Consider the following 25,970-nt stretch of genomic DNA (forward strand, 5'->3'; position numbering starts at 1 on the left):
TCTTCTCTTCTCTTTAGAAGGTTGTGAGTTTCTTATTGACCTTAATGCACATAAATTTGACGTGAACGAAAATGAGAATTTGATGAATGCCTCAAGATGTGTATCAGAAACCCAGTTTGCAGGTTTCAATTCATGTGTTTTTATGCAAACACTGAGAAATTGCATAAACTTGGCTGGTTGGGAATTTCCAAAGTGCATATAAAAAATGAATATGATCGCTTGAGGCAGATATATGTTTTATTCATCAGGAAGACATGCACATTTACTGTATACATTTCCAGATGAGCCATAAAAAAAAATTTAATGAAATGTTAAAAAAATTATTAGAAGAAAAAATAGTAGAGTTCTACAATTCTAAAAAAAACTTCCCCGTATTTAATCACATTAGCTACATTTCCATCCATGTACTTTTATGCAAATATTGGGAAATTGCATAAAAATGGCAGGTTGGGAATTTCCAAAGTGCATAAAAAATGTATGAGATGCATTTTTTAAATTTGGTAAGACGACACACTAACTCTTTTATATATATTTTGTGTTCTACGTGTTGCTGATGTGTGTTGTAGTGCTGTCAAAATTAGGCGATTAATTTTTTCAGTTTAACGCGTTAAAAATATTTAATGCAATTAATGCAGGGACGGAGCTAGTGTTGGCCACCCCTCTCACAACTGCTGTTTCTATCACTTTTTCTCTTGACAAGAAGTGCATTTATTCAGTCGAAGAACGTCTTTACGAGCACATCAAACGAGACGTTTCAGATGCACGCTCCAACTTCACTTCAGCGCCAGGTAAAAGTCAAATGAGTGCTGTATATATATATATATATATATATATATATATATATATATATTAATTAATAAATATAATAATAAAATAAATACATTTCCAATAAAAAAACTGAGGTTTCTACAATTTAAGCTTAAAACATAGAGACTAAAATGGCGAATTCGACTCTGCATTCCTACAAAATAAATATGCTTGTCTACTCTGACTAGGGTCTATTAAATTTCATATTATTAAGGGTCTAATGGAAGCTGTGGTTTTGACGCCATGAAAATATTGTTTTAGCAGCTCCATGCTGTGAGGGAAAACAGGAGAGAGAGAGCAGTAGTCTAAATCAATATGCCTGCATGAGGTTGATCCACCGCTGAGTCTGCTAATAGCTTTAATAAATTCACCTCATCTATTAAAACCTGCTAATGAACGACTGACACTTAATACGCACACAGGAGTGTGTATGATACCTCAGAACAGCTGGGAGGAAGGAGACGTTCTTAATCACGTCTGTGACAGTGAGAGACTAACGACAGATGTTAGCATGTTTAGCAGAGTAAATGCCACCAACACAACAGGACGGATGCTAGAGATGATATCACTACCGAATCAGGTGCAAAATTAATGGATTTGATAATGATTAACTTTTTCCTGTTTGGCCGATGCGTTCCAGGTGGGACTTGTATTTTGACGACGTGCCAGACTTTTATTTTGACTGCGCTGAGAACGGCAGCGCCTGAACGCAGTGCTCACATTCTCCCTCTTGTTCGCTGTTGTCATTAACAGTTCTGTCTAAATACGGATATAAGTCTGTCTAATTATCAGATAGAAAGGTTATACAAAGGAATTAAAATGGATACAAAAAGCCTTATAACGTTTGTTTTTATATTATTAGTAATAGAAAGGCAAACATTATAATACTTTCTTGTTTTTGACGTCAGCATTCAGCAAATACGCATTTATATCATTTAATAAACATCTATAAACATCTAATTTCAAAAACCTTGCAAACTTAGTCGGATCCAGTTGTGAGATCTTGTGTTGTGAAGTGTGCATGTGATGTGCATGTGTTCATTGAAACACGCGATGGACAAACTTTAAACTCTTATTTTTTTAATCAATTGTCAAATGATTTCAAATTTCTTATATATTAATTTAAATAAATAAAATGATATCTGCTTTATATCGGCCATCGGTCACCCTGCTTTCCAATATATCGGCATCGGCTGTCAAAAAAACATTATCGGTCAACCACTACTAGTGAATTCAAGTGACAATGTAGCATACCACTGTTTGTAATGTTGGAGGACTGTTTTACATACTATTTTTAGAAAATCAGAGACACTATACAATACATAATGCATAGTATACCGCACACTAGTAAGGACAAGCAATAATGTAGTGTACTACTGTTTCAAATGCTATTTTTTTAAATAACAGGTAGCATGTACAGTACCTACTGCATAGTGTGCCAAGCAATGATGCAGTGTACGCTCATTTGTAACATGTACTACTGAAGACTCTTTCACTTAATATTTTAAGAAAAATTTCACAGTACTGTATAAACACAAATGAAATCAAGAGACAATATAGCATACTACTAGGGCTGGGCAATAAATCGATAACGATAATAATCGTGCAACAAGAGGTCGATAAACGTTCGATATAATGTTTCGTACCAAGAAAGCGCACCACTCGGTTCATTTATCCGCTCAGATCAAAGTTCAAACAGCGGCGCGGCGCAAGCTCACTAGCAGATGCGTTTACCGATGAATCTCTCGCGCGACACTAAACAGTGTTGTGAGATTTAGTGTGAAGCGCTTGCATTCAGCGAGAAACACAAATAACTCAGTTAACAGCCAGATGATACAGCGCTGACAAACAGGCGAAACACTGCGCAACGATATAGTCGGAAGGCTTTTTAATCTACAAATCGCCATCATTTAAAATAGATTTACTGTAGTAGCACTAACTGCACCATGGTATTGTGTCAGAAATGTGGGTATTTGTGTCGAATTTTATTATATTATTAATGTAGACATGTTTTAAATGTATTGAAGGAGGAGTAATAGAATATAATTACAGTATTTTTTATGATTAATCTATGGCGTTTATGCATTTATACTAAATTTATTTATACTGTTTTTCATACAAATACCTAAAAACCATATTACATTTTTACCATGGTATTGAGGTGTTATATTTGTGGTTTTAACTGTGATTATCAGGATCTAAATGTATGCTACTATGGAAGACCAATGGTTAATAAAAAAAAAAGAAAAACTCAAACAATCAGAATAATTAAATTTCACCATAAAAATTAGGTTGCTGCAATTTTTATAGATATTACTTATTTTGATAATGAACATAAATCTACATCTGCATCCTAACTCAAGCTACAATCAAATGTGTATTTCTAAGAGACAAAAATGTTTTATATTATTATTAATATTATCAGGCAACACAAACCTGTTTTTTGATTTGAAACAATATTACTCATTAGAACATACAGAACTAAGAAAATTAAAACATGATGTGTTTGTAATGTTCTGACCATAAAGATTAACCATCTGGTTTTTACAACTTTCACATTGGAGGAAAAATTTGCCTTTAAACTTGAACACGAAAAATTTGACATTTATCGTGATAAATATCGATCTCGACTGATATGAAAACATTTTTTGATCATTTTTGGGCCATATCGCCCAGCCCTACATACTACTGTTTGTTTTTACTGTTGAAAACTGCTTTACATTAGAGATGTTAATTTCGGTTATTTTTCCTAACCGACAACCGACGCTCGTTAACCGATTGTTAACAGACAATATTATTTTACATTAGAATTGAATTAAATTAGAAAGGATAAATGTCTGTGACCCGTTAAAAAACACTAACATTTACTTCCCGGAGATTAATTTTACATGCGCAAAAAGCAGCAAACAACAGAACATGAGGATTCACATGGTCTTCATACAGTATCACATCACACACTTGCAGCGCTTCTGCAAGCGGAGAAAAACATAATAAAGCTAGGCTATATATATATATTGTGAATGTACACATATAAAGGCAAACCTTTTACAATTCCGATCATCTTTAGGACTAATAGGAGTAGGCTAGTTTCTTCCACGAAATAGGCCTAAAAATTCAAGTGATTGCACTGGCGCCGCACAGTTAAGCATTGCTACCTTGACAATGCAGCTTGTTCATTATCATAATAAAATACAGTCAGTCAAATATATGGGGGAAAAAAATATGTAGTAAAATCTGTTAAGACGTTAAGGTTAAGTGTTATCACTGTACCGCCGTGATGTTATGCAAAACATTTTGTTTTACGTGGATATTGGAACGCGAGTAGTACATAATAAATAATAATTTGCCATTCAAATACATCGCGAATATGGAAACATTTGATTTTGTGTGGAATGAGAGACCGAACGTCGGTTTCAGTTTCGTTTGAACCTAAATAAATTTGTTTTGGCTTGTCATTTATATTGCTATAGCTTCTTATATTTTTAATTCTTTTCTAAATACTGTTAATTGAAAGGATTTGTTGTGGAGTGAGGGGAACTAAAATAGCCTAGCTATGTTTACAGTGTTTATTATAATGTTTGTAAACATTTCGCGTCGGCATTAGGCCTATTTCTGAATGAAATAATAAAATGCGACTTAGACGCACGCGACTTATGTTTTTTCCCCCCTAAAAAACACATTTTCTTATACGCGTAGCGTATTTTAACCATGCAGCAAGCAAACCGATTTAATTATTTTGATAAATTACTGAAAAAAATAAATAATTAAATGACTTTTTAAACCGTTTAACTGAAATTAATCGGTCAAAATTCTTATCGTCGTTTACCCGGTTAAAATGAACATCCCTACTTTACATAGTATACTTGCAGCCAGCAAGTACACAGGACATACTGCATAGTGTGCTGCACACTAGTGAGGACAAGTGACAACGCAGTATGTAACTAGTATGTACAGTATGCACTGAATAGTGTGCAAAACACAAGTGGTCAAAGAAGCAGTGACGACTGTTCGTAACGTCTACTGTTGAACACTGTTTCACATACTGTTTTTAGAAAATTGCAGGTACGCTAGTGTGGTCAAATGACAATGTAGCGTACTACGTTTGTAATATTTACCATAGCAGAACATTTCACATGGTATTTTTATATAAAATAGTAGGCAGAACAGTACATACTACACAGTATTTCACACACTAGTTTCCCATTCTAAAAGTAGCCTGTTTTCGCAGCCCTGAACCTTGGTCAACTTTGGCGTGGTATTTCCCAGAGAAACATTGTCAATCTATGCGCGACTCTGATTGAGATGCAGCATGGGTAGCTCTGAGGTCCCACCGGATCGAGAGTAAACACAGACATGCGGCCAGATACAGCAGGTGCTAAACATGAGGGAGGCAGGAGAAGGGATCATCCCTTTTCTTTCGCTCCCTGTTTAATGACCCACATCACGGAGCCAGACTCGTGCAAGTCCTCGTTTACACACTCAGCTGTCTAGTGCCAACGTCCCACCCTCTCCGTGCTTGGAGCCGAGACAAAATGCATAGCAACATACACGTTCGGAAGCACCTTGGAGTCTCGAGTCCCAACGGGGATCCAGATTTCTCCCTCCACCATCGGGCTGAAGCTCATTATAGTGGCTCCGGCAACGGACTATAAATAGTCTCTACGTGCAGCAGCAAACCACAGCTGTCGCTCACAGCGTCTGAAAGATAGTGGGCCGTCTGAGCTGGGACAGGTGCGCCTTGCATGGGATTTCACTCGGATGGGGAGGAGAGCAATGGATACATGCAAACCAAGACTTTTAGCTCAGCTATCCATCTCTGTCGCTCCATAAATCCCACATTTCAATCTTAAAATAATAATATTCAAGCGTTTACACCATGGGATGTTAAAGGGACAGTTCATTCAAAAATGAAAATTCTTTCATAATTTATTCATGTTGCTCCAAATTAATTCTAATTCTGATTCCATTCTGGTTTATTTGGGCATTTCTCAGTTATAATATCGATTTGATACTATAATATCTCAACTGATATTTGTATTCAGCAAGGATGCATTACATTTATTAAAAGTGACAGTCAAGACATTTATAATGTAACAAAATATTTCTATTTCAAAAAAATGCTGTTCTTTTAAAATTCTGGAGAAAAAAAAGTATCATGGTTTTTCCACAAAAATATGAAGTAGCACAACTGTTTTCAACATTGATAATAGTAAGAAATGTTTCTTGAGCATCAAATCAGTATATTAGAATGATTTCTGAACTCATGAACATTTAAACTCTGCAGTGCTGTGGTGAAATGTGGTTTAGGAAACACTGGCATTTTAAAAACCGATACCAAGAAGTTCAAATTAAGATGATAAAATCAATCTTTTTAGCCAGCCCTACTTTATGTCCTAAGAACAGCAGAACAACAAAGCATGAACCAGGATTTGAAGATACAGATGATATATCCTTATAACTCCTTCTCGGGTTTAGGAGTGTTTGCACACCAAAGACTGCGAGCATGTGCCGGCTTTGAGCAGCAGACCGGGTTCAGGTTTCACAAGGCTGTTTAGGCCAGACCTGCTGCTGAAAGACAGCAGTGCAGTGAAAATAGAGACGAAGGGAACATTTAAACTCTGCAGTGCTGTGGTGAAATGTGGTTTAGGAAACACTGGCATAGAATTTAAAACTTGGGATTTTAAAAACCGATACCAAGAAGTTCAAATTAAGATGATAAAATCAATTTTTTTAGCCAGCCCTACTTTATGTCCTAAGAACAGCAGAACAACAAAGCATGAACCAGGATTTGAAGATACAGATGATATATCCTTATAACTCCTTCTCGGGTTTAGGAGTGTTTGCACACCAAAGACTGCGAGCATGTGCCGGCTTTGAGCAGCAGACCGGGTTCAGGTTTCACAAGGCTGTTTAGGCCAGACCTGCTGCTGAAAGACAGCAGTGCAGTGAAAATAGAGACGAAGGGAACCACGGTGGAAGGTTAACACAGGGCTGGTTTGGTCACATGGCTTACCACTAAAAGTTTTTATTGGGCTGAATCCCATCTTGTAAAAGTGTCATGTTTCCTGCTTTCATCCCAGTTCACAAACACGGCATTGTCTCTAAATCCCTGCTTTGGTTTTAGCGATGCTTTTTACTAACAACTTTCTTTAGGTCACTTGATTTAGCTAGTAGCAGAACATTTCAGAGATAAAAATGCTTAGTTTTCAAATAAAATAGAAAATACAAAAAAATTTGCATGCATGTCAAGCAAGATTTCCTAATTTGTTTTGTTTAAAGGGGTCATATGATGTTGCTAAAAAGAACATTATTTGGAGTATTTGGTGTAATGAAATGTGTTTATGCAGGTTAAAAAAAAAACATTATTTTCGGTTAAAAAAAAAACATTATTTTCCACATACTGTACATTATTGTTTCTCCTCTATGCCCCGCCTTTCTGAAACGTGTCGATTTTTACAAAGCTCATCGGTCTGAAAAAGCGAGGTGAGCTGTGACTGGCCAGCTATCCAGTGCGTTGTGATTGGCCGAATACCTCAAGCGTGTGATGGAAATGTTAGGCCCCTTACCACACAGTGAAACATTAAAACCCATTATAAACGAGGCTTTTTACGCGTTGCGTTGCATCGCGCCGCGTAAACATAAAACCATGTCTGCATTTGTGATCGGAAAAATGACAAACAACAAGCGCTACTCTACACTGCCCAAAACTCACATTTGAATCGTCAGTGGCAAATTCTTTAAATAAAAAAAATTTACTTACAGACTGTGAGTCAGAAGCGCCAGACTTTCCTTGCAAAGTTGGAACTGCCCCACTTTATAGAACAGCCTTTGAGCACAGACCCATTGTATGCTACTCTGCAGGTTCAGGAAACAGTCTTCCATAAAATGCGTCACACAACGTCACACACGGCGTCCTTGAGTGAGCGGTGGCCGGCGGATTCGACGAAGGAGCGGCCGGCGGGCTTGCGGCAACCACATGTGACGACCCCGGGCTGGACTCTGCTTCGTCCATTATGCAGTTTAAGGTTAAAAAAAAAACATTATTTTCCACATACTGTACATTATTGTTTCTCCTCTATGCCCCGCCTTTCTGAAACGTGTCGATTTTTACAAAGCTCATCGGTCTGAAAAAGCGAGGTGAGCTGTGACTGGCCAGCTATCCAGTGCGTTGTGATTGGCCGAATACCTCAAGCGTGTGATGGAAATGTTAGGCCCCTTACCACACTGTGAAACATTAAAACCCATTATAAACGAGGCTTTTTACGCGTTGCGTTGCATCGCGCCGCGTAAACATAAAACCATGTCTGCATTTGTGATCGGAAAAATGACAAACAACAAGCGCTACTCTACACTGCCCAAAACTCACATTTGAATCGTCAGTGGCAAATTCTTTAAATAAAAAAAATGTACTTACAGACTGTGAGTCAGAAGCGCCAGACTTTCCTTGCAAAGTTGGAACTGCCCCACTTTATAGAACAGCCTTTGAGCACAGACCCATTGTATGCTACTCTGCAGGTTCAGGAAACAGTCTTCCATAAAATGCGTCACACAACGTCACACACGGCGTCCTTGAGTGAGCGGTGGCCGGCGGATTCGACGAAGGAATAAATCGCATCATATGATCCCTTTAAATGGTGCATAACTAATTCTTATGATTTTTAGCTTTAGGAGGTATTATTTTTAAAAATCCAAGAAAATTCAATTAAAGCAAGTTCTCAGATGATTTTATCATGCAGATGGCATGTTGCGCTTTAGCAGTAACTGTTGGGATACTAACACCCTCTCTGAGAAGTTCTCAAAATCAATTCCCATTAGCAAGTTGACCTTCAGCAAACTTCAAGAAAATTAAATTTTACAGACTTCAATTCAAAGCGCTTTTGTTTATGAAGGCTCTCAAACTTTTGCACAATAAAAAGTATTATATTCATAGTTTTATTAGTGGACTTGACCATGAACTTGTCTAACTGTATTATAGAAATGTCTTAATTCTTGACCAAGTTTCTAAATTCTATAGTTTCTAAGAAGATAGAAGGAGGTTTCTGGAACACGGCTCCTGAAAAGCAACTAGCCAACTAGTACTCCAAACAACCAACCCAAAATATGTAAGGTTTCATGTAACAAATACAGAAATATGACAAAATCTCTCTGTGGTCTTAGTAGTCACACAAAAAAATCCATGCTGTCCTTGGCTTGGTTGGCTTCTGAGTGTGTATTCTCTAAAGACAGTGGATTTAATTTGGTCTGACTGTCCTGTGATGTGTTATCACCACTGAGATGCTCCAGATCTGTGCTTTCAGACTAAAACACCACTAAATGACCCCACACAATTGGTGTACCATGCCAGAATTACTCTAGTAAAATATCTCCAGCCCTCTTGATTCTGCTTGACTTCTGTTAACACATCAGTTTGGACGGCTGATGGGTTTTAAAGAGCTTTCATTTAAGAAAAGGAACATTCTAGTCCATCTGTCACCCAGGAAGGGACTGTCACACCTCGGTCATCAAAAACACACAAAAAGCCTATAACAGACCAGAATGGCATGTTGAGCTTCAAACGACAGCCATTTGAGAAACGAATTTCAGCCATCTCGTTAGAACAAAGTCCAAATGGAATCGACACACTTTTTCCACATTTTCTGAAATGATTGTAGGGAAAATCTGTCAAATTTAACTTGCGACGCTACAGTTAGCCAGAAAGTCGCCACCAAATCCATAAATGAAGATGCAAAGATGGGGAATACGTCAGGCTCTGTGCAGGCCTAGTTAATAACCTTGCAAAACTATAGATGCGTTCACATTCACGTACATACACACTATTCCATGTCACTTTGTAGAGAGTTTGAGTAGTGTTCACAGTGAAAATTCCAAAAAGAAAAGGATATTTCATGCACTCAAATGTCACATATTACCTTACATAGGGGCTAGCAGATTCTGATGTTGGATGACAAAATAATCTTACTGAATTCATCCACTAGACAGTTTAGTACATATCGCATAGTATAAGGACACCGTATACTGTATAGTGAGTCATTTTTGACTAGGATTGCAAAGGGGTGGAATAGTTTTGGAAACTTTCCAAAATTTTTCCAAAAAAATCCTTTAAAGTTTCTACAAATTCTGGACTATTTCCAGAAAATTACCAGAAATTTTCCGCCTCTTTGCAACCCTACTTTTGACAACTTATAATACATTCAAAAAGTTAATATTAACAATTGGAACAACTGAAAAAATGCTTAAGATAACCGATAAATATTCAATAATTACACTAAACAACTGTGAACTTTTATTGCCCAAAACTGTAATAGTGACCACAAAAAATATGCATTAATTTAACATAATAAAGGGAACACTGCTCAAAGACATGAAGTATGACAGTAAGTGTCTTGAAATGTATTAGGTCAGTGATTTTGTTACAAAGCAAGGATGAATTTAGAGAAACAACTTTTCAAAGAGGGCTAACTTAAAGCTGAAATAAGCTATGCAACTTTTGCCGAGATTTTTGCCTTGATTTTGCGGTCTGGACGCTAGTTGCCGAAAGTCAGAGCCAGAACCTATAATTTTGGTAGTGTGTGATCCTTATTCATTCAGTATATGACACTTTTTCCTTTTTAGTAATTTAGTCACTTTAACCATTTGAACCATTTGCCTATTATTTCTGTGATGCAGAATATGTGAACAGAATCATGAAACCGTTATAAAAAAAAAAAAAACAGAATTTACTATATAACTGTCACAGTTATGTTCTGTTTCGGTTTCCACATTTCCCTGAGTTCCCTTGTCTATTAGTTTCCATGGTTCTTGATTAATTAGCTCCACACCTGTTTTAGTTCTCCCTAATTACCTTTTCTAGTATTCCAGAACCTATAATTTTGGTAGTGTGTGATCCTTATTCATTCAGTATATGACACACTTTTTCCTTTTTAGTAATTTAGTCACTTTAACCATTTGAACCATTTGCCTATTATTTCTGTGATGCAGAATATGTGAACGGGATGCACCGATATGAAAATTTTGGCCGATACCGATAACCGATTATTCTTTATTTTTGAAAGCCGATAACCGATATGTTGGCCGATAAATCTATATCCAAATTGTTATATACTTTTTGAGAGCCTGATTACAAAAAAGGTCTCATCATTAAAAGCCACATCCCAAACACTTCAACATAAGCAGCCTAGTTTGAACGGTGTACGTTTTATCATGAAACCGTTATAAAAAAACAACAACAGAATTTACTATATAACTGTCACAGTTATGTTCTGTTTCGGTCTCCACATTTCCCTGAGTTCCCTTGTCTATTAGTTTCCATGGTTCTTGATTAATTAGCTCCACACCTGTTTTAGTTCTCCCTAATTACCTTTTCTAGTATTTAAGCCCTGTGTTTTGCACAATGTTTTGTGTCAAGTATTTACTTATGTCTTTGCCCGCAGATGTGCCTGCCTATAAATCGGTCTAATTTGCAGCACAATCGGCCGATGCCAATTGATTAAAAAATGCCAAAAATCGGCCGATTAATCGGCCAGTCGATCAATCGGTCGACCTCTAGTTTTAAACCATTTTAGTTTAGACTTCTGATATACGGTTTTCTGAGCGCACATGGACAGAAAGCGTCTGTCACAGCATGTGAGTAACGTTACTAAACTAAGTTCTCATTCACACACAAGTTTACGTTAAAAACACACACGAGTTACAAAACCAGTCGGTTGTGTCTGTGAAGGTAAACAGCTGAGAAATAAATTGCATGTTTATTTTAGATCTGTGTTGCAGCAGCAATATACAGTAAATAAATCAATAAATCCACTGCGGTCTTGTCTCCTCTGAGGCTGGGACTCTAAATAATCTGTGCAGCCAAAGACAGAACGGTTAGCAAGCTTTGCTCGAACTTTCGCCATGGCATTAGAACTGGTACACCGTTGTCGCCTGTGAAATCAAAATGATGGCGTCGTGGGTGGAAGCTTACAGATTAAGGGGCGGTAATATTATAATGAGATCCCTTTGCAACGTCACTAGGGGAGTGAAATCAGACGTGCTCATTTTTTTAGACGCCTGCAGAAAAAGGCTTACCAAAACAAAGTTACTGGGTTAATATTTTTCAAGTTTTCTTGGTTGGTAGATACACCTGGGACCTGATTATGGCACATAAAACCTGGAAAAGTCGATTTTCATGATGTCACCTTTAAAGTGAATTTTCCTACAGATTTTTACAATGCAAACAGGTAAAACACAGGATGCTAAGTGAATGGTCGCCAATAAAAATACCAAAAAAAAAGACCAAGTCAATCTCACTAATTGTCTACCTGGCTGTTGAATGACTAGTAGGGCTGCACGATATATCGAAATATCGCAAATGTAAATATCGCAATATGCATATCGCAAGGGTGTGCGATATCTAAATCATTTTAATAATAGGCTACTTAAATCAAAACGTTGCAAAAGGTCAAAGCTTTAGTTTGATGCAGAGAATTGCTTGATGTTAAAAAGAGTTGTGCAATAAGTTGCAGAAAACGACTCTTTGCCGTCTCGTCTTGCTGTCTGACTCCCACCTGAAGCGTGAGCCGCATCTCACACAGCGTCTCTTCAGTTCTGCCGCACAAATGCAAAGCGCACACACACAGAGAGAGAGAGAGATGCGTTTCAGACCGAGTTGATTCGTCTTTCACATCTCCTCCTCCTCATGTTTGAACAGACACATACACACAGAATTATGTCGAGCCGCATCTCACACAGCGTCTCTTCAGTTCTGCCGCACACATGCAAAGCGCACACACACAGAGAGAGAGAGATGCGTTTCAGACCGAGTTGATTTGTCTTTCACATCTCCTCCTCCTCATGTTTGAACAGACACATACACACAGAATTATGTCAAAAGCGCCAGTCTCGACGATCACTCTCGTAAACGTAGTCGGTTATGTTTTAAATGAATGTAAACAGCTGAGAAAGAAATCGGATGTGTATCATTATACTGGATCCGTGCAGTCGGATTTAAAGGGACAGCAGCCTGTAAATACGTGCTGCTGAATGTCACTAATATTAATCAAACAACAAAACAGCTATAACAAAGATTAATCTCAATTTAATTCATACAGTGAACACTATGCAGTGTTATTTTACACTTAATTAAATTTCAGTATCTGAATACTACGGTTTATTTGATCTATGCTTGTAAATCGTGTATTTATTTTTCTTCTTTTTACTGACTGTTCACTTGCCTTTAATCATGTTTGAACTTTCTCAGACTATAGTTTTTGCTGTGGTATATGAAGAAGTACTTAAAGTGTATGGAAAGCAAAGTTATAAAATTTGTGTCATTAATAATTTTTTGTATGTTCACACTGATGTTAAAATGACATTACTTTTTATGTACTGCTAAAACACTGCTGGTCACTTTCAGAAGTTGTAGTGATTCTTTCTTTTCCGAGAAAGAATGTGAAACAAATTGGTTATATAATTTTCATTTTTAAATATTTTAAAATATAATTGAAATTGATTTTACACACTTTAAGCAATATCGTATCGCATATCGCATTTTTTAACAAGGTATCGCATATCGCATTTTACTTCAGCCCTAATGACTAGCCAGTGATATCTGCTGTATTTTTTCTGTTGATGTCCAAGAAAAACTTACCAATAATCACTTTGTATTTATATAAGTCTAGTATAAATGACAGTAAGAGTATTAATAGTAAATTCTTTAATGCAAAATAAAAAATAATTGTGCAGAAAATTGTGGAAATAAGATGAGAAAAAAATTCCTGCTGCAAACTGCCACAAATAATGTGCCAATTGTTTGAATTTGCAACAACTTTTGCGATCTCAAACTTTTTTAAAGTTCTTTTCTAAACCCTTATTAGAACCTTTTCCAACATCGACCCAAATTTTGGTAAATGGATTAGAATATATGTTACCTAGAATATATGTTATCTGTTCGTACTCGTATTGAAAAGCCAACTGAACCAAATTAAATTTCGATCAGATTGGTAGAGCCGTTGTAGATCTGAAATGATCTTGTCAACTAGAAAAATATTATCCAGTTGTAAAGCATGTAAACTTGTGAATATGACTATCTTCGAACATGCATATGTTTATTATTGCTTTATGAGCGAGTCTGTGGAGAAAACAGAAGTTACTAAATATTTGCACTAAAAAAGCTCTTCTGACATATTTATCAAGTCAACATGGCAAAAACAACAATTATACTCACGATAGCTTCAGCAACATTATCAGCAAAGCTTTCTTCCAGTTTTGAACGAGGTGACTGAGCACTGAATTTTTTTTTATCAAAATACATTAGTGTATGAAAATGTAAATGAAAATGGGAGCCAGAGTGCACAGTTTAGGGCTGCTATAAACAGAACTTTCAGAAGAAGAAAAAATCCCTAAACTTGCAAATATATATAATACGATATATATAAATACGAAATATTAACTGCATAATATGATGAGTTTTCAAGAGTTGGTGTGCGGAAAAATACTTTACTATTCTAGAAAACAATGATCACGTCACAAGAGGCGTTGTATCCGCACTGCTCAAGTCCAAGCGCAACTGGAATCGTTTGGCTTGATGGTGGAAAAACACTTCCTGAAACAAATTACACACTTCACCTGTCAAAGTATTCATATCATGAAGAAATATAGTCTGAACGCACGTAGGCAAGATGGATGCTGACGCGTGTGATGGTCCAACAAGCACTAGGCTACTTTGTGAATGAACAGCACAGAAGCCAGAGAAACAGGTCTCTACAGGTGCAACAAGACTTCTCGGCTTTTAAACCGAGAGCTCAAGTTTACATACAAACACACTAGCTGCCTGCAGGCATAGATAATCAGATGCATTACATGCTGATTAGCATAAACGAGGGGATGCTGAATTTATGCAGCCTGTATGTGCAGTTTTTAACACATTAGAGCGCTAGTCATCGCACACATGATGCTAATCTAGGCCTATAGCATGCACACTGCGAAGGCCACTACAGCCATTTATGTGGTTAATGACAACTGAGGTGACGCTTCAAACGGGCCTAAAAGTAACAGGTTTGCAAGCTAATACAACAAAGTACTCTTCTAACTGGGCAACACAGGTTAACAAGTCGAAGCACACAATGATCAACTATTTAGACAAGCAAGCTCACAAACAACACATTGGCATGTCTCTGAACTCGGCCTGGATTGTGTTTATGTTCATAATTTGAGCAAAATTCATCCCACTGAACAAAGCAGGGGTGCTTGCCACGTTTAAAGGGGTCATATGATGCTTTTTTTTAAAGATCATTATTTTGTGTATTTGGTGTAACAGAATATGTTGACATGCTTTTAATGTTCAAAAAACACTATTTTTCAAATACTGTACATTATTGTAGGTCCTCTATGCCCCGCCTCTCTCAAATGCTTAGTTTTCTACAAAGTCCCTCCTTCCGACAAGCGCAGTCTGCTCTGATTGGCCAGCTGACCCAGTGCATTGTGATTGGCCGAACATTTCTTTGCGTGCACATTTGGGCGGCATTATGCAAATATTTCCACATAGTGAGGTAGATATGTGGGGGCGTGTTAGAACAAGCCGTTTTAGGGGGGCGTGGCAGAGTCTTAACTTTGATAAAGAATATCTCTTTGGTTTTGAGACTTTAGTCTTTGCAACTTCAGGGATCTTATCTATGCACAATCAGCTTGTAACACTCCAAAGAGAAAGGAAAACTTGAAATCGCATCAAATGACCCCTTTAAGGCAAACTGAGAGACACTCACAAAGCACTAGTTTGGCTTTTCAAGCGGCCAGCCATGGGGGTTTAATATTTTAAAGTATCAAAAGTGCACTCAGTAAGTTTTTGCCTTGTCAAGTTTAGATAAACATCCACCTTTATGTTCTGTAAAGCGACACGGTTGGTCATGTGACCTCAATAGCGGCGCCCATGAAAGGCGACCCGCTCCATGTGAAACAAAATCGCTTTTTCTGGAAAACTGATATGAATATATGCTTTGTGAAAGATTCATAATTTTGAAAACTTTTTTAAGAAGCGCTTTCAACAAAATCAACGTCAAACGCATGATAAAACATGTTATTTTTGTTGTCGTTTTAATAAAAGGTCTAAATGCAAATGGTGAACCTTAGTAACGCGTGATAGTAACCTTCTAAGTAAGCAATAATAACCGTGCACATTTATGACTGTTTCATAGCGACCAAAAACTGTCCTGGGACATTCTCATGGATCTGTCGCCGTCCTTCACGCACTTTCAGCTGGAGCTCTTTCCACGCGCTGCTGATCTGAAAGAACGCTGAAGGATGAGTGTGATGATGGACAGACAGACTGATGCAACACGCTAGAAACATGTCACCTGGGCCTATTAGATGGACAGCACTTGGATGTTTAAATGCACAAAAGTTTGAACGATAACTATTCGGCTACTTGATTCCCTAAACTTTAGATGCATTATTCTCGCAATGTAGCGACCAAAAACTTTCACTTTCAAGAAACTGTCCTGGGACATTCTCATGGATCTGTCGCCGTCCTTCACGCACTTTCAGCTGGAGCTCTTTCCACGCGCTGCTGATCTGAAAGAACGCTGAAGGATGAGTGTGATGATGGACAGACAGACTGATGCAACACGCTAGAAACATGTCACCTGGGCCTATTAGATGGACAGCACTTGGATGTTTAAATGCACAAAAGTTTGAACGATAACTATTCGGCTACTTGATTCCCTAAACTTTAGATGCATTATTCTCGCAATGCTAGTTTCATTAGTAACTCAAGTCTATTCAAAGTCATTATTTATTCACCCTCATAATGTCAGTCACCACTGACTTTCAGTGTACGTAAAGACATGCAGTGAAAGCTCGTTTCTCCTTTAAACGAGTTTTGAACAGGTGACCAGATGATTTCATTTAGAGGAGAAGCGTAATGGTCTGTTTCTGGGCTCGTTTGACAGCTGGCGCGTGAATGAGTGTGTTGTAGTGCTTCACAAGAGTCGACCAGAAGAGTATTTAGCAGGTTTGGGATCAGGCCTGCTGGACTGTTACCTGGAGCGTCCGGAGCAGGTGCCGTCAGCTTCGCCCGCTTCGCGCTCGGAGGGCCACCTTCCAGCACATTTTCAGCCATTGCGATTAAAATGAGCTTCTGGCCGAATGTTGTGGGGGTGGGGGGGTGAGAAGTCAAAGCGAAGGATCCTTTCGTCAGAAAAACAGAGGTTACCTTACTTTTGAAAGACGTGGGGAGTGTGGAGCGGCTCGGCGGAGGATTTTCTCAAAAAAGCAGCAACAGCGCCCCGCGTCGCCACCACCATTCACCCCATGATAATCCAACACCCAACACCCACATTATCATCGTTATATTACCGAGAGAAACCGCCTCCTTTCCGCGAATTCAACGTTAAATCCCAAATAAAATATCCACAGGAGTGCTCGCGCGCGAGTGTCGTTAATTTTGCAACGGCACGCGATCCATTTTCTGACGTCAAATCTTTCCGTGCAAAAATCGTCTGGCTCCGTGTAAAAATGCACGGTTGCATAAAAACGAGATATTTTTGCAAAACGGTCCCCTCGTCGCTGTCTGTCCTCCAAAAGCGTCCGGTAAACAATAACCGCTCGGAGCGAAACACGGACGCAAGCGCCGCTCTGAAGGGGAAATCGGATATACGAGGGTTTTGTGGCCGACGATCGCCGATTAAATCCAGGATTTTTCGCCAAAAATTCCTTCGCGGCGATATAAAGGTGTCATCTTCCGCTGAACGGTGTCGTCAAACCTCGATTCGGATGCTCCGCGTCCAAAAATAAAAAATAGTGCTCTATCGAAATCCTGATTCCGAGCCGAGACAAGATGGCGGCTGTTGATTCCTTCGATACAAAAAGTTTTTTTTTCTTTTTCCAGATAGACGGAGCCGAGGGGGAGGGAGCGCGAGCGCAATCACGCCCTACATCAAACCTGCGGTCAGCGCGCGACGCGGCCGCTGGAGGCGCTAGACGACCACAGATCTGCACTCAAGCGGCACTCACGCAGCAATGATCGTAGACGAAATTGTATTCTTTATTTTCTACAGTCTATGATTGGGACAAGAATTTGAAATCGATAAGTAGTTTTACATTAAGCCGGTAATTTGCAATAAAACACGTTGTTGAGAAGCAGTGTAAATTACATTCATTTTAAATAATATAAAACTTACATTTTTTTATATTCTGATAGTTTATGCCTATTGATTTTTTTTTTCTTGTCCTAAATTATATTACCAAACATACACATCTCTTCTGATATTAATAAAAGTATCAATTTACAACATTAATAAGTAATGGTTAATCGTGATTTAAAGAGTCATTATAAAAATACAGATAACACATTTCTTCCACACATAAAACAGACACACACCACTTCTGGTATCTTTTCATTGTTTCTCTACTCTCGAAATCTGGCACATGCACATGTATTAGCAATTTTGAAACATAAAATCAAATAAAACAATACATGATATGTACATACAAAGTGAGTGCACTGTGCAAATGTATACAGATTATGCTTTTTGCCTGAATATAATGGCTAATAAATCAATACCCGCTGTATCTCATGTGCATAAGAACAAATGAATGAAGTGCTGCTGGGGGAAAAAATTATCAACAATAACATCTTGCCCACATCCCACAGCTCTGTCTTGCAGCTTCTGCCCACACTAATAAAATTATTTGGTATATTCCCATATATGGCACAAAAATAATTAATACACAGATAAAAGCATGTGAAGTCAAATTTAAGGGCACATTTTTAACACTCTTGAGCACCAAAACAAATTGGTTTTAGATTTGCACTCAAATATACGTCTCTTGACCAATTAAGATTTGTTCAATTCTATACAAAACAAAACAAAACTGTGAAGCAGTGAAAGCCAAGTGACAATGGCAAAAAAAATTTGAAAATACAAACAACATGATTCTCCAAACTGAAATCAATCCTCGATTTTCAAAACTAAAATGCAGAAAACCTACAAGAATGTGGGCAGTGGTGAAGTGAGAACAAATCGCACATAGAACAAGATTAAATCCACACTTTTCCATTTTAGTTCATTTTTTAAATATAAAACTTTAGTAGAATTGAATCTGAGGCACTTTTCAAGAGTTAGGCCTTCTTAGGTGCTTGTTACGTTAGGTGAAAAAAAAAGGAGATTTCTCATTGCTTTTGAGATATTTTGAGCTCCGTGGCTGCACACTGATTCATGCACAGCCCCAATAAATACAAATGCATTTAATACAAAACCACATACATTATGCACAATTAATTGTAATTCAATACTGTCAGCACTGGGCTTCTTTAGCCAATGGAGTGATACAATAACTCAAAGGTGAATGTGTTGGCTGGAAAGCAGTGCACCATAAAACAATTAACAGCAAAATCAAATCCCTTTTCCATCCCGAAAAGTTCCATTTAAAGATACAGTGTACTTTTTTTTTTTTTCTTTTTTTTAAAGGCTGGAATTATAATTCTTTCTTGATTGCGATTCAAACAAATAAAGCTGATTGTGCTGTTTTTCCTCATTTCATGAGTTGCTATTTTGCGTGAGCCACTTTTACCTTCCCTTTGATAAAAGCTACATTGTTTGCTGCCAGATATACTGGATATTAATATGGGTATTGTGGAAAGAAGTGCTGGAAGCCCATCTTTATCTATCTGCCCTTGTCTTCCTTGGTTTTATTGTAATGAGATATAGGTGACCGCCCACGTAGTAGAGCGGTGAAACTAATACACTGACTGTATATTCATTATAATAACTTAAAAACATTAGCCTGTAATCCTGATTCTAATTAGCAACTGGCTCGTTTTCGATCATTTTGTCTCAAAGAGAGAGGAAAAGAAAATACTGAAATAAATGAACAAACTAATATGGCATTAGAGGTGGAATACGTTACAAAAACCCCCCAGTATTTTTCACTGTCCACGTCTCTTCAAAAAGCCATGCTGATATATTTGTTCAAACGGCTCTTTCATTTGTTCATTTAACTGATCTTACATATCGTGAAGGCACTTTATAAACGAAAAAAAAAACAAATTAGAGAACATCAGAAATATTAACTCCATCCATTTCCCCCCTCTGTGCTACACTGTGATCCACACAGCAGATGCTTAGCGCACCCATTTTTCTATTTAGGTCACGTTATCAACACATATGCCCTATACAGGCTAATGCTACTCATTGGAACTCCACCAGTTGTGGTCGGAAAAGCCCCTTGAAGGAAGTAGAGCCTGAAAATTATCTGCGGATTGGCTCTTGAAGAAGGTCAGCCGAGGTGAGGAGGAAATCTGAATCACTCCACTGCCCTGAGCTTTGTACACTCATCTACATCATCTTCCTCTCCTTGTAAAGGTGTCTCTGGTCTGGCTAACGGTGCATACAGTTGTGTTATTGAGGGAGGTTGTGTACCACTTAGCGATAGTGCTTGATAAGGACTCTTGTAATCCTTTTCTTTGAGCTTGGGGACAGGAGAATTGTCCTTAGTGTCTTGGTGCAACTCCTCTGTAATCTGAGACGGGCCTAATAAACGGCCCTGAGGCACACCGTGGCCACTGATAGAGGCAACATTGGGAGAGGTGCAGGGAGGGTTTAGTGGTGCAGCAGATGTTGTATTGGCAAGTGTGTTGGGCTGTAAATGCCCAACGGCACTGTCCACCTGGCCTTGTTCCAGGCTTTGAGTGGACCCCGATCTGCCTTCGTTCATTTGGGGATACAAGTAAGTCCTCATCTGCCCTTTCCCTTTCACGTTTACAGTGCCACGATAATCAAAGGCATAGTTCATTCTGCTGAGCACACAGTGGCTCTCTTCGCTAACCTGTATGCGGCACTCCACTCCCGTGCTGTCCATGCGGCTAGCAATGTTGACCGTGTCGCCCCATATGTCGTAAAGCAGCTTGGTAGTGCCGATGACGCCCGCAGTCAGGGGCCCGTGGTTGAAGCCAATTCTCAGCTTGAACTTGAAACCCAACATGTTCTTGTTAAAATCGTCCATCACATGCATCATTTCAAGGGCGAAGTCAAAGAGGGCACGTAGGTGGGCGTGCGGATGTGGCTGTTCTTGGCACTGCTGCCCATTTAATCCAGACGCCGCCATGTAGGTGGCACCAATGGTTTTAATCTTCTCTACATTTGAGAATGCAGGCTTGCGCAACAGTTCGTCGAAGTCTCCGATGAGTTCGTTAAGTACTCGGTAGCACTCTTTCCCGCCCTCGTAGCTCTCTTCGTAGAATTCGCTGAAGTTGACAATACTTGCAAAGATGACCCCAACATTGTCATGATTTTTAGAGTAACTCTGGTTCACCTTTAGCTGCTCGGCAACATGGATGGGGATGATGTTACGCAGCAGCCAGTCCGCTTGATCTCGCATGGTCTGGATCTTGATGCGATGCTTGTCAGCTTCCACATTTCCGTGGTAATGCAGACGGTAGCTGACCTCGAATTCCCGGTTGAGAAACCAAACCAGCAGCAGCAGGAGGAAGAAGGAGAGCACGGTCTCTAGGACGAGCAGGTCGAGCGCTGTGGGCGCAGAGTCCAACTCACTTGCCTGATCTACTTCAGCACTCTGGTTACTCATGTTCCTGGAGCCAAGAGAAAGAGATTTCAGATTTGAGTGGTGTGTTCTACAGAATAATAACACCAAAAGTAGAAGGTGCTCAAAAACACCCTTTCAGTTTTAAGATGTTTTAAGTCTTAAACTATGGATGGTGCTAGGGGTGTGTGGACTTGTCACCTTGTCTTTATCACATGGCAGTTTAAATGCCATAGACTTTTAAAACCTTCTGACATTTAAGCATGCATTGACCTGTGATTAAAGGCTGGAATATGCTACATGACCTTTGCACCAATTTTTGCCTCGATTTGCATTCTGGATGAGATGGCACTAGTTACCGAAATTCAGAGCCAGTCTGCAGATTTTCAGGAATACACATGGTGTATGATGGGCACAGACCATCATTTTTTAGCTTCAGACTATGAAACCATTTAATGGAAGGATTTTAATCATGTTTGATATTTTGAGCTGATTTCAGAACACATATCGTTGTCATTTGTCACATATCTCCTGTGTGAGTTTGTTGTGTTTGGGACGACTTGAAAGTCAGGTAGTGTAGAATTAGAAAATAATGTACAATAGAAATTAGATATGGTGAATATTGATTTCATGTCGACTTACAGTTAATGGGCCCCTTTTAGTTCGAGTAATTTTAATAATGTCAATATGGGCCCCTTTTAGTTTTAGTTCGAGTAACATTAATAATGTCAATAAAATGACTTCCTGCATGTTTCATGATTTATTAAGGGCATCATATTTTTACATTCAAACAGTAAAATCTCAACCATCTTACAAATGTCATCTCAAATCAGAGTCGGCAATAGGAATAGTTTTCATGACATAAGTTTAAAAAAAACACTCACCAAGATGCTGGAAATCTGTCAGTGGCGCTGCAAAAAGAAAACGGTTACATTATATTCATAAATAAAGAGTACTCAACAGCAACCATACATGTCCACCGGAGATGAGCAGGCATTTTCAATTCACTCTACAGAAGCTGAGTGGCAGGTCACTTCATATTTTTACATTCAAACAGTAAAATCTCAACCATCTTACAAATGTCATCTCAAATCAGAGTCGGCAATAGGAATAGTTTTCATGACATAAGTTTAAAAAAAACACTCACCAAGATGCTGGAAATCTGTCAGTGGCGCTGCAAAAAGAAAACAGTTACATTATATTCATAAATAAAGAGTACTCAACAGCAACCATACATGTCCACCGGAGATGAGCAGGCATTTTCAATTCACTCTACAGAAGCTGAGTGGCAGGTTTATGTGGGGGATTGTGGGATTTATTGCTTCCAATATTAAATTATTTTATTGAATGACTTTTACAGACACACTTCTGTTGTTTTGGGAGGTATTGGATGGAATTCTTAAGCACCGGTGGACATGTACCATCATGAACAGCCAACAAATCACAAAAATGTACAATGTTCTAAAACTATAATGAATGCAGTTTTTATTTGAAGTAATAGTTCACCCAAAAGTGAAAAATTGCTGAAAATGTACTCTCAGGACATCCAAGATTTAGTTGAGTTTATTTCTTCATTAGAAGAAATTCTGAGAAATTTACTCCATTTACAATCACATGCTTACCAGCAGATCCTCTGCAGTGAGTGGGTGCCATCAAAACATCACAATATTTGTTTACATCTGTTTTGGATCATTGGATCATTGAGTGCTTGATCTGTAAATATTTATCTCCTGAATTCAGATGAGACAACTTTTTCACTGGAGAAAGCAACATTTTAGCCAGAAGCAATGGTTTAATTTAAAATGACAGATCTGTTTCCTACAAACATGCAGCTTTTCACTTCACAAGACATTAATTGATGGATTGGAGTCATGTGGATTGTGATGTTTTATCATCTGTTTGGACTCTCATTCTGATGGCACCCATTCACTGCAGAGGATCCACTGGTGAAGAAATAAAGTATTGTTAAATTTCTCCAAATCTGTTATGAAGAAGAAACTCAACTACATCTTGGATGGCCTGAGAGTGAGTAAATCTTCAGCAAATCTTAATTTCCTCTAATTAATACACCAAGTTTATAATGGTAAAGTTTGTTGGTACTTTGCTAGCTGAACAGGCTGAGGATGTCTGACCTGGGCCTGGTGGTGGCGCTGTAGAGCAGGATGAGTAAAGACAAACCAGCTACAGTGGCCAGAGCAGAGCGCATCCAGAAACTCAGCTGGCAGAAGTTACAGTACTGGATAATAGCAATAATGAGAGCACAGCACAGGAACATGGTCACCTACAGAAGCAGAGAAAGAAAGAGCGCACGTTTAAACAATCATCAGTCACTGGCTTCTGAGATACTCGGTACAGTTCTGCATGTCATATTTTAGTTTGATCCTGTAGAGTACATTATTATTAGAGTAACATCTTCGACGCTTTAAACTCTTCCTCCAATTACCAGGTTTTCAAAGACACATTTTGATCTAACAGACTTCAAGAAACTGGGGGAAAATTAACAATCTTGAAGATGAAGATATCTTGTAGAGATGGAGATGTCTGAAGTACATTTCTGACATTTCAAACATTTATCAATGTTGAAAACGGTTGTGCCGCATAATATTTTAGTGAAAACCGTGTTGTTTTTTTTTCAGGATTCTTTAATGAATAGAAAGTTCGTTACATAAATGTCTTTATCACTTTAATATGTCTTTGCTGAATAAAAGGATTAATTTCCCCAAACTTTTGAGCAGCAGTTAAAGGAGGTCACCTTCCTTTTCTCCTGCTCACCTGGATGGGCAGCTGCACACTGTAAGCCAGGTGGGAGAAGACGGACACAGCAGGAAGTGAAACGAGCACAGCCCCGATCACATGACGCGGGAGCCAGCCAGACACCAGCTTCAACAGAGACAGAGTGCAATTCTGTACATCATCCAGACAAAACACCATACTGCAGGAGAAAGATGGAGATCTCATTAAAGTTAGAAAAAACCCAACTAATAAACTGAACATTATATCCATTTTATGACTGATAGATAGACCACTAACATTACAGTTAGACACTATTTTGTTTACGTCATTTTTAATTCTGCAAGTGACTTTTTAATGTAAAAAGCATCATAACATTTTAATGTAAAGTATGAAAAAAGGATACTGATTTTGAGATTTGCTAAAGATTACATTTCATATAAATCATTATATATAAATAATTTAAATGAACAGTGTTTTTGAAGATTCACATTAATTTAGCACAAGATGACTGTAAAAGTAATTGTAAAAATAAAATGTAAAAGTAGGGAAACTGACTAATATGAATAACTAAATATCCAAAATCAACCATTAATGAATATGGTATATGTTAACAAACATATTATAATAATACAATACGGACAAGCTGTCATATGTTAAACATTTTATTTCCGTTAACGTTTCTTTCAACTAATGAAAATGTTTACTTTGTTTTACTTTTAGTTAATAAATAACCAATAAACCACCAGTATATTACAGTTCTACACAATTTTTTGTACATAAATGAAAGAAAACAATAAAAATGTATGGCCTGGTTTCACAGACAGGGCTTAGACTAAGCCAGGATTAAGCCAGTTAAATTAGGACATGTAAGTCATTTTTATAAACGTGCCTTAGAAAAAAAACGCATTACTGGTGTCCCTCTTGAGACAAAACAAAGGCACTGATATATTTTAAGATCAATCAGTGCAAGTTTCATTCAGTTGAAACAGCTCAGACTGGGGCTAGGCTTAAGCCTCGTCTGTGAAACCGGGGGAATATTTATTAAATGCTCTAAGTGGATTTAGGCATTTATGTACAGTATGAAAAATGAATACTAATTCTGAGATTTGCAGACATTTCACTGTTGAATTATTCTATATAAATTATTCATTTCAATAATTTAAATATGATTTTAATTATTCGTTTAATTATAATAAATAATACGTATCAAAATTATGAGTCACTTTACGTGAGTACTAGATGACTGCAAAAGTAATTCGATTTATTTCATCTAAATATAACAGTACAGAGGACATGACAACGTCCAGCTCACCGAATGGACAAAACGAGAGAAACCAGTTCCAGCAGAGCGGCTGTGATCGCCAGACCGAGTGTGGTTGCAAGGGGCGTTGCCATGGTAACAAGGGGATACAGGAAGCAGGCAATGGTCAGGGCGAGAAAAACGGCACAAGACAGCAAAACATCGAGCAGCGAGCTGAAGACTGGACTGGCAAACGTCTGCACCGGCACCTGATTCACCACCTGGAGGAAACAGAGATGAGGATACTCAAGTGTACACGTGCTGACGTGATGAGGCTGCACTTCTGTGAATAACCAGAAGAGGTCCATGCGTGATTGTGTGAAGATCCATATACTCTGACAGGAGTGTGTGTGTGTGTACCAGTGTTTTATACTTCTGAGATACTTCTATAGTTATATAATATAGATACAAATTACAGTTTTATATATATATATACATATATATATACACATATATATATACACATATATATATACACATATATATATACACATATATATATACACACATACACACATACACACATATATACACATATATATATACACATATATATATACACATATATATATACACATATATATATACACATATATATATACACATATATATATACACA

General features: G+C 38.0%; 2 protein-coding genes and 1 long non-coding RNA gene across 8 annotated transcripts in view; 1 reads left to right on the forward strand and 2 right to left on the reverse strand.

Moving 5' to 3' along the window:
- Window positions 1-17,890, reverse strand: part of crebbpa (CREB binding protein a) — a 53,865-nt gene extending 35,975 nt beyond the window's left edge. For all 5 annotated transcript variants that reach the window (XM_016252181.1, XM_016252178.1, XM_016252180.1 and 2 more), the window contains exon 1: window positions 16,819-17,890. In XM_016252181.1, coding sequence (XP_016107667.1) covers window positions 16,819-16,897 — 79 coding nt within the window. In that variant the 5' untranslated portion in view covers window positions 16,898-17,890. The remainder of the gene's footprint in view (window positions 1-16,818) is intronic.
- Window positions 15,622-25,970, forward strand: part of LOC107566673 (uncharacterized) — a 17,294-nt gene continuing 6,945 nt past the window's right edge. The window contains exons 1-2 of the long non-coding RNA XR_001606536.1: window positions 15,622-15,632; window positions 17,918-17,921. This is a non-coding gene — a long non-coding RNA (uncharacterized lncRNA). The remainder of the gene's footprint in view (window positions 15,633-17,917; window positions 17,922-25,970) is intronic.
- The window catches only part of adcy9 (adenylate cyclase 9), a 46,366-nt gene continuing 39,663 nt past the window's right edge, over window positions 19,268-25,970 (reverse strand). Inside the window, exons 6-10 of one of the 2 annotated variants that reach the window (XM_016252183.1) lie at window positions 25,364-25,572; window positions 24,091-24,250; window positions 23,451-23,599; window positions 22,203-22,229; window positions 19,268-21,367 (exon numbers count right to left, since the gene is read on the reverse strand). In XM_016252183.1, coding sequence (XP_016107669.1) covers window positions 20,083-21,367; window positions 22,203-22,229; window positions 23,451-23,599; window positions 24,091-24,250; window positions 25,364-25,572 — 1,830 coding nt within the window. In that variant the 3' untranslated portion in view covers window positions 19,268-20,082. Of the gene's footprint in view, window positions 21,368-22,202; window positions 22,230-22,465; window positions 22,493-23,450; window positions 23,600-24,090; window positions 24,251-25,363; window positions 25,573-25,970 lie in introns of both variants that reach the window. The other variant, XM_016252182.1, reaches the window with a different exon arrangement.

This window comes from Sinocyclocheilus grahami, unplaced genomic scaffold (genome assembly GCF_001515645.1).
Source record: "Sinocyclocheilus grahami isolate Dianchi unplaced genomic scaffold, SAMN03320097.WGS_v1.1 scaffold1091.1, whole genome shotgun sequence".
Lineage (NCBI taxonomy): Eukaryota > Metazoa > Chordata > Actinopteri > Cypriniformes > Cyprinidae > Sinocyclocheilus > Sinocyclocheilus grahami.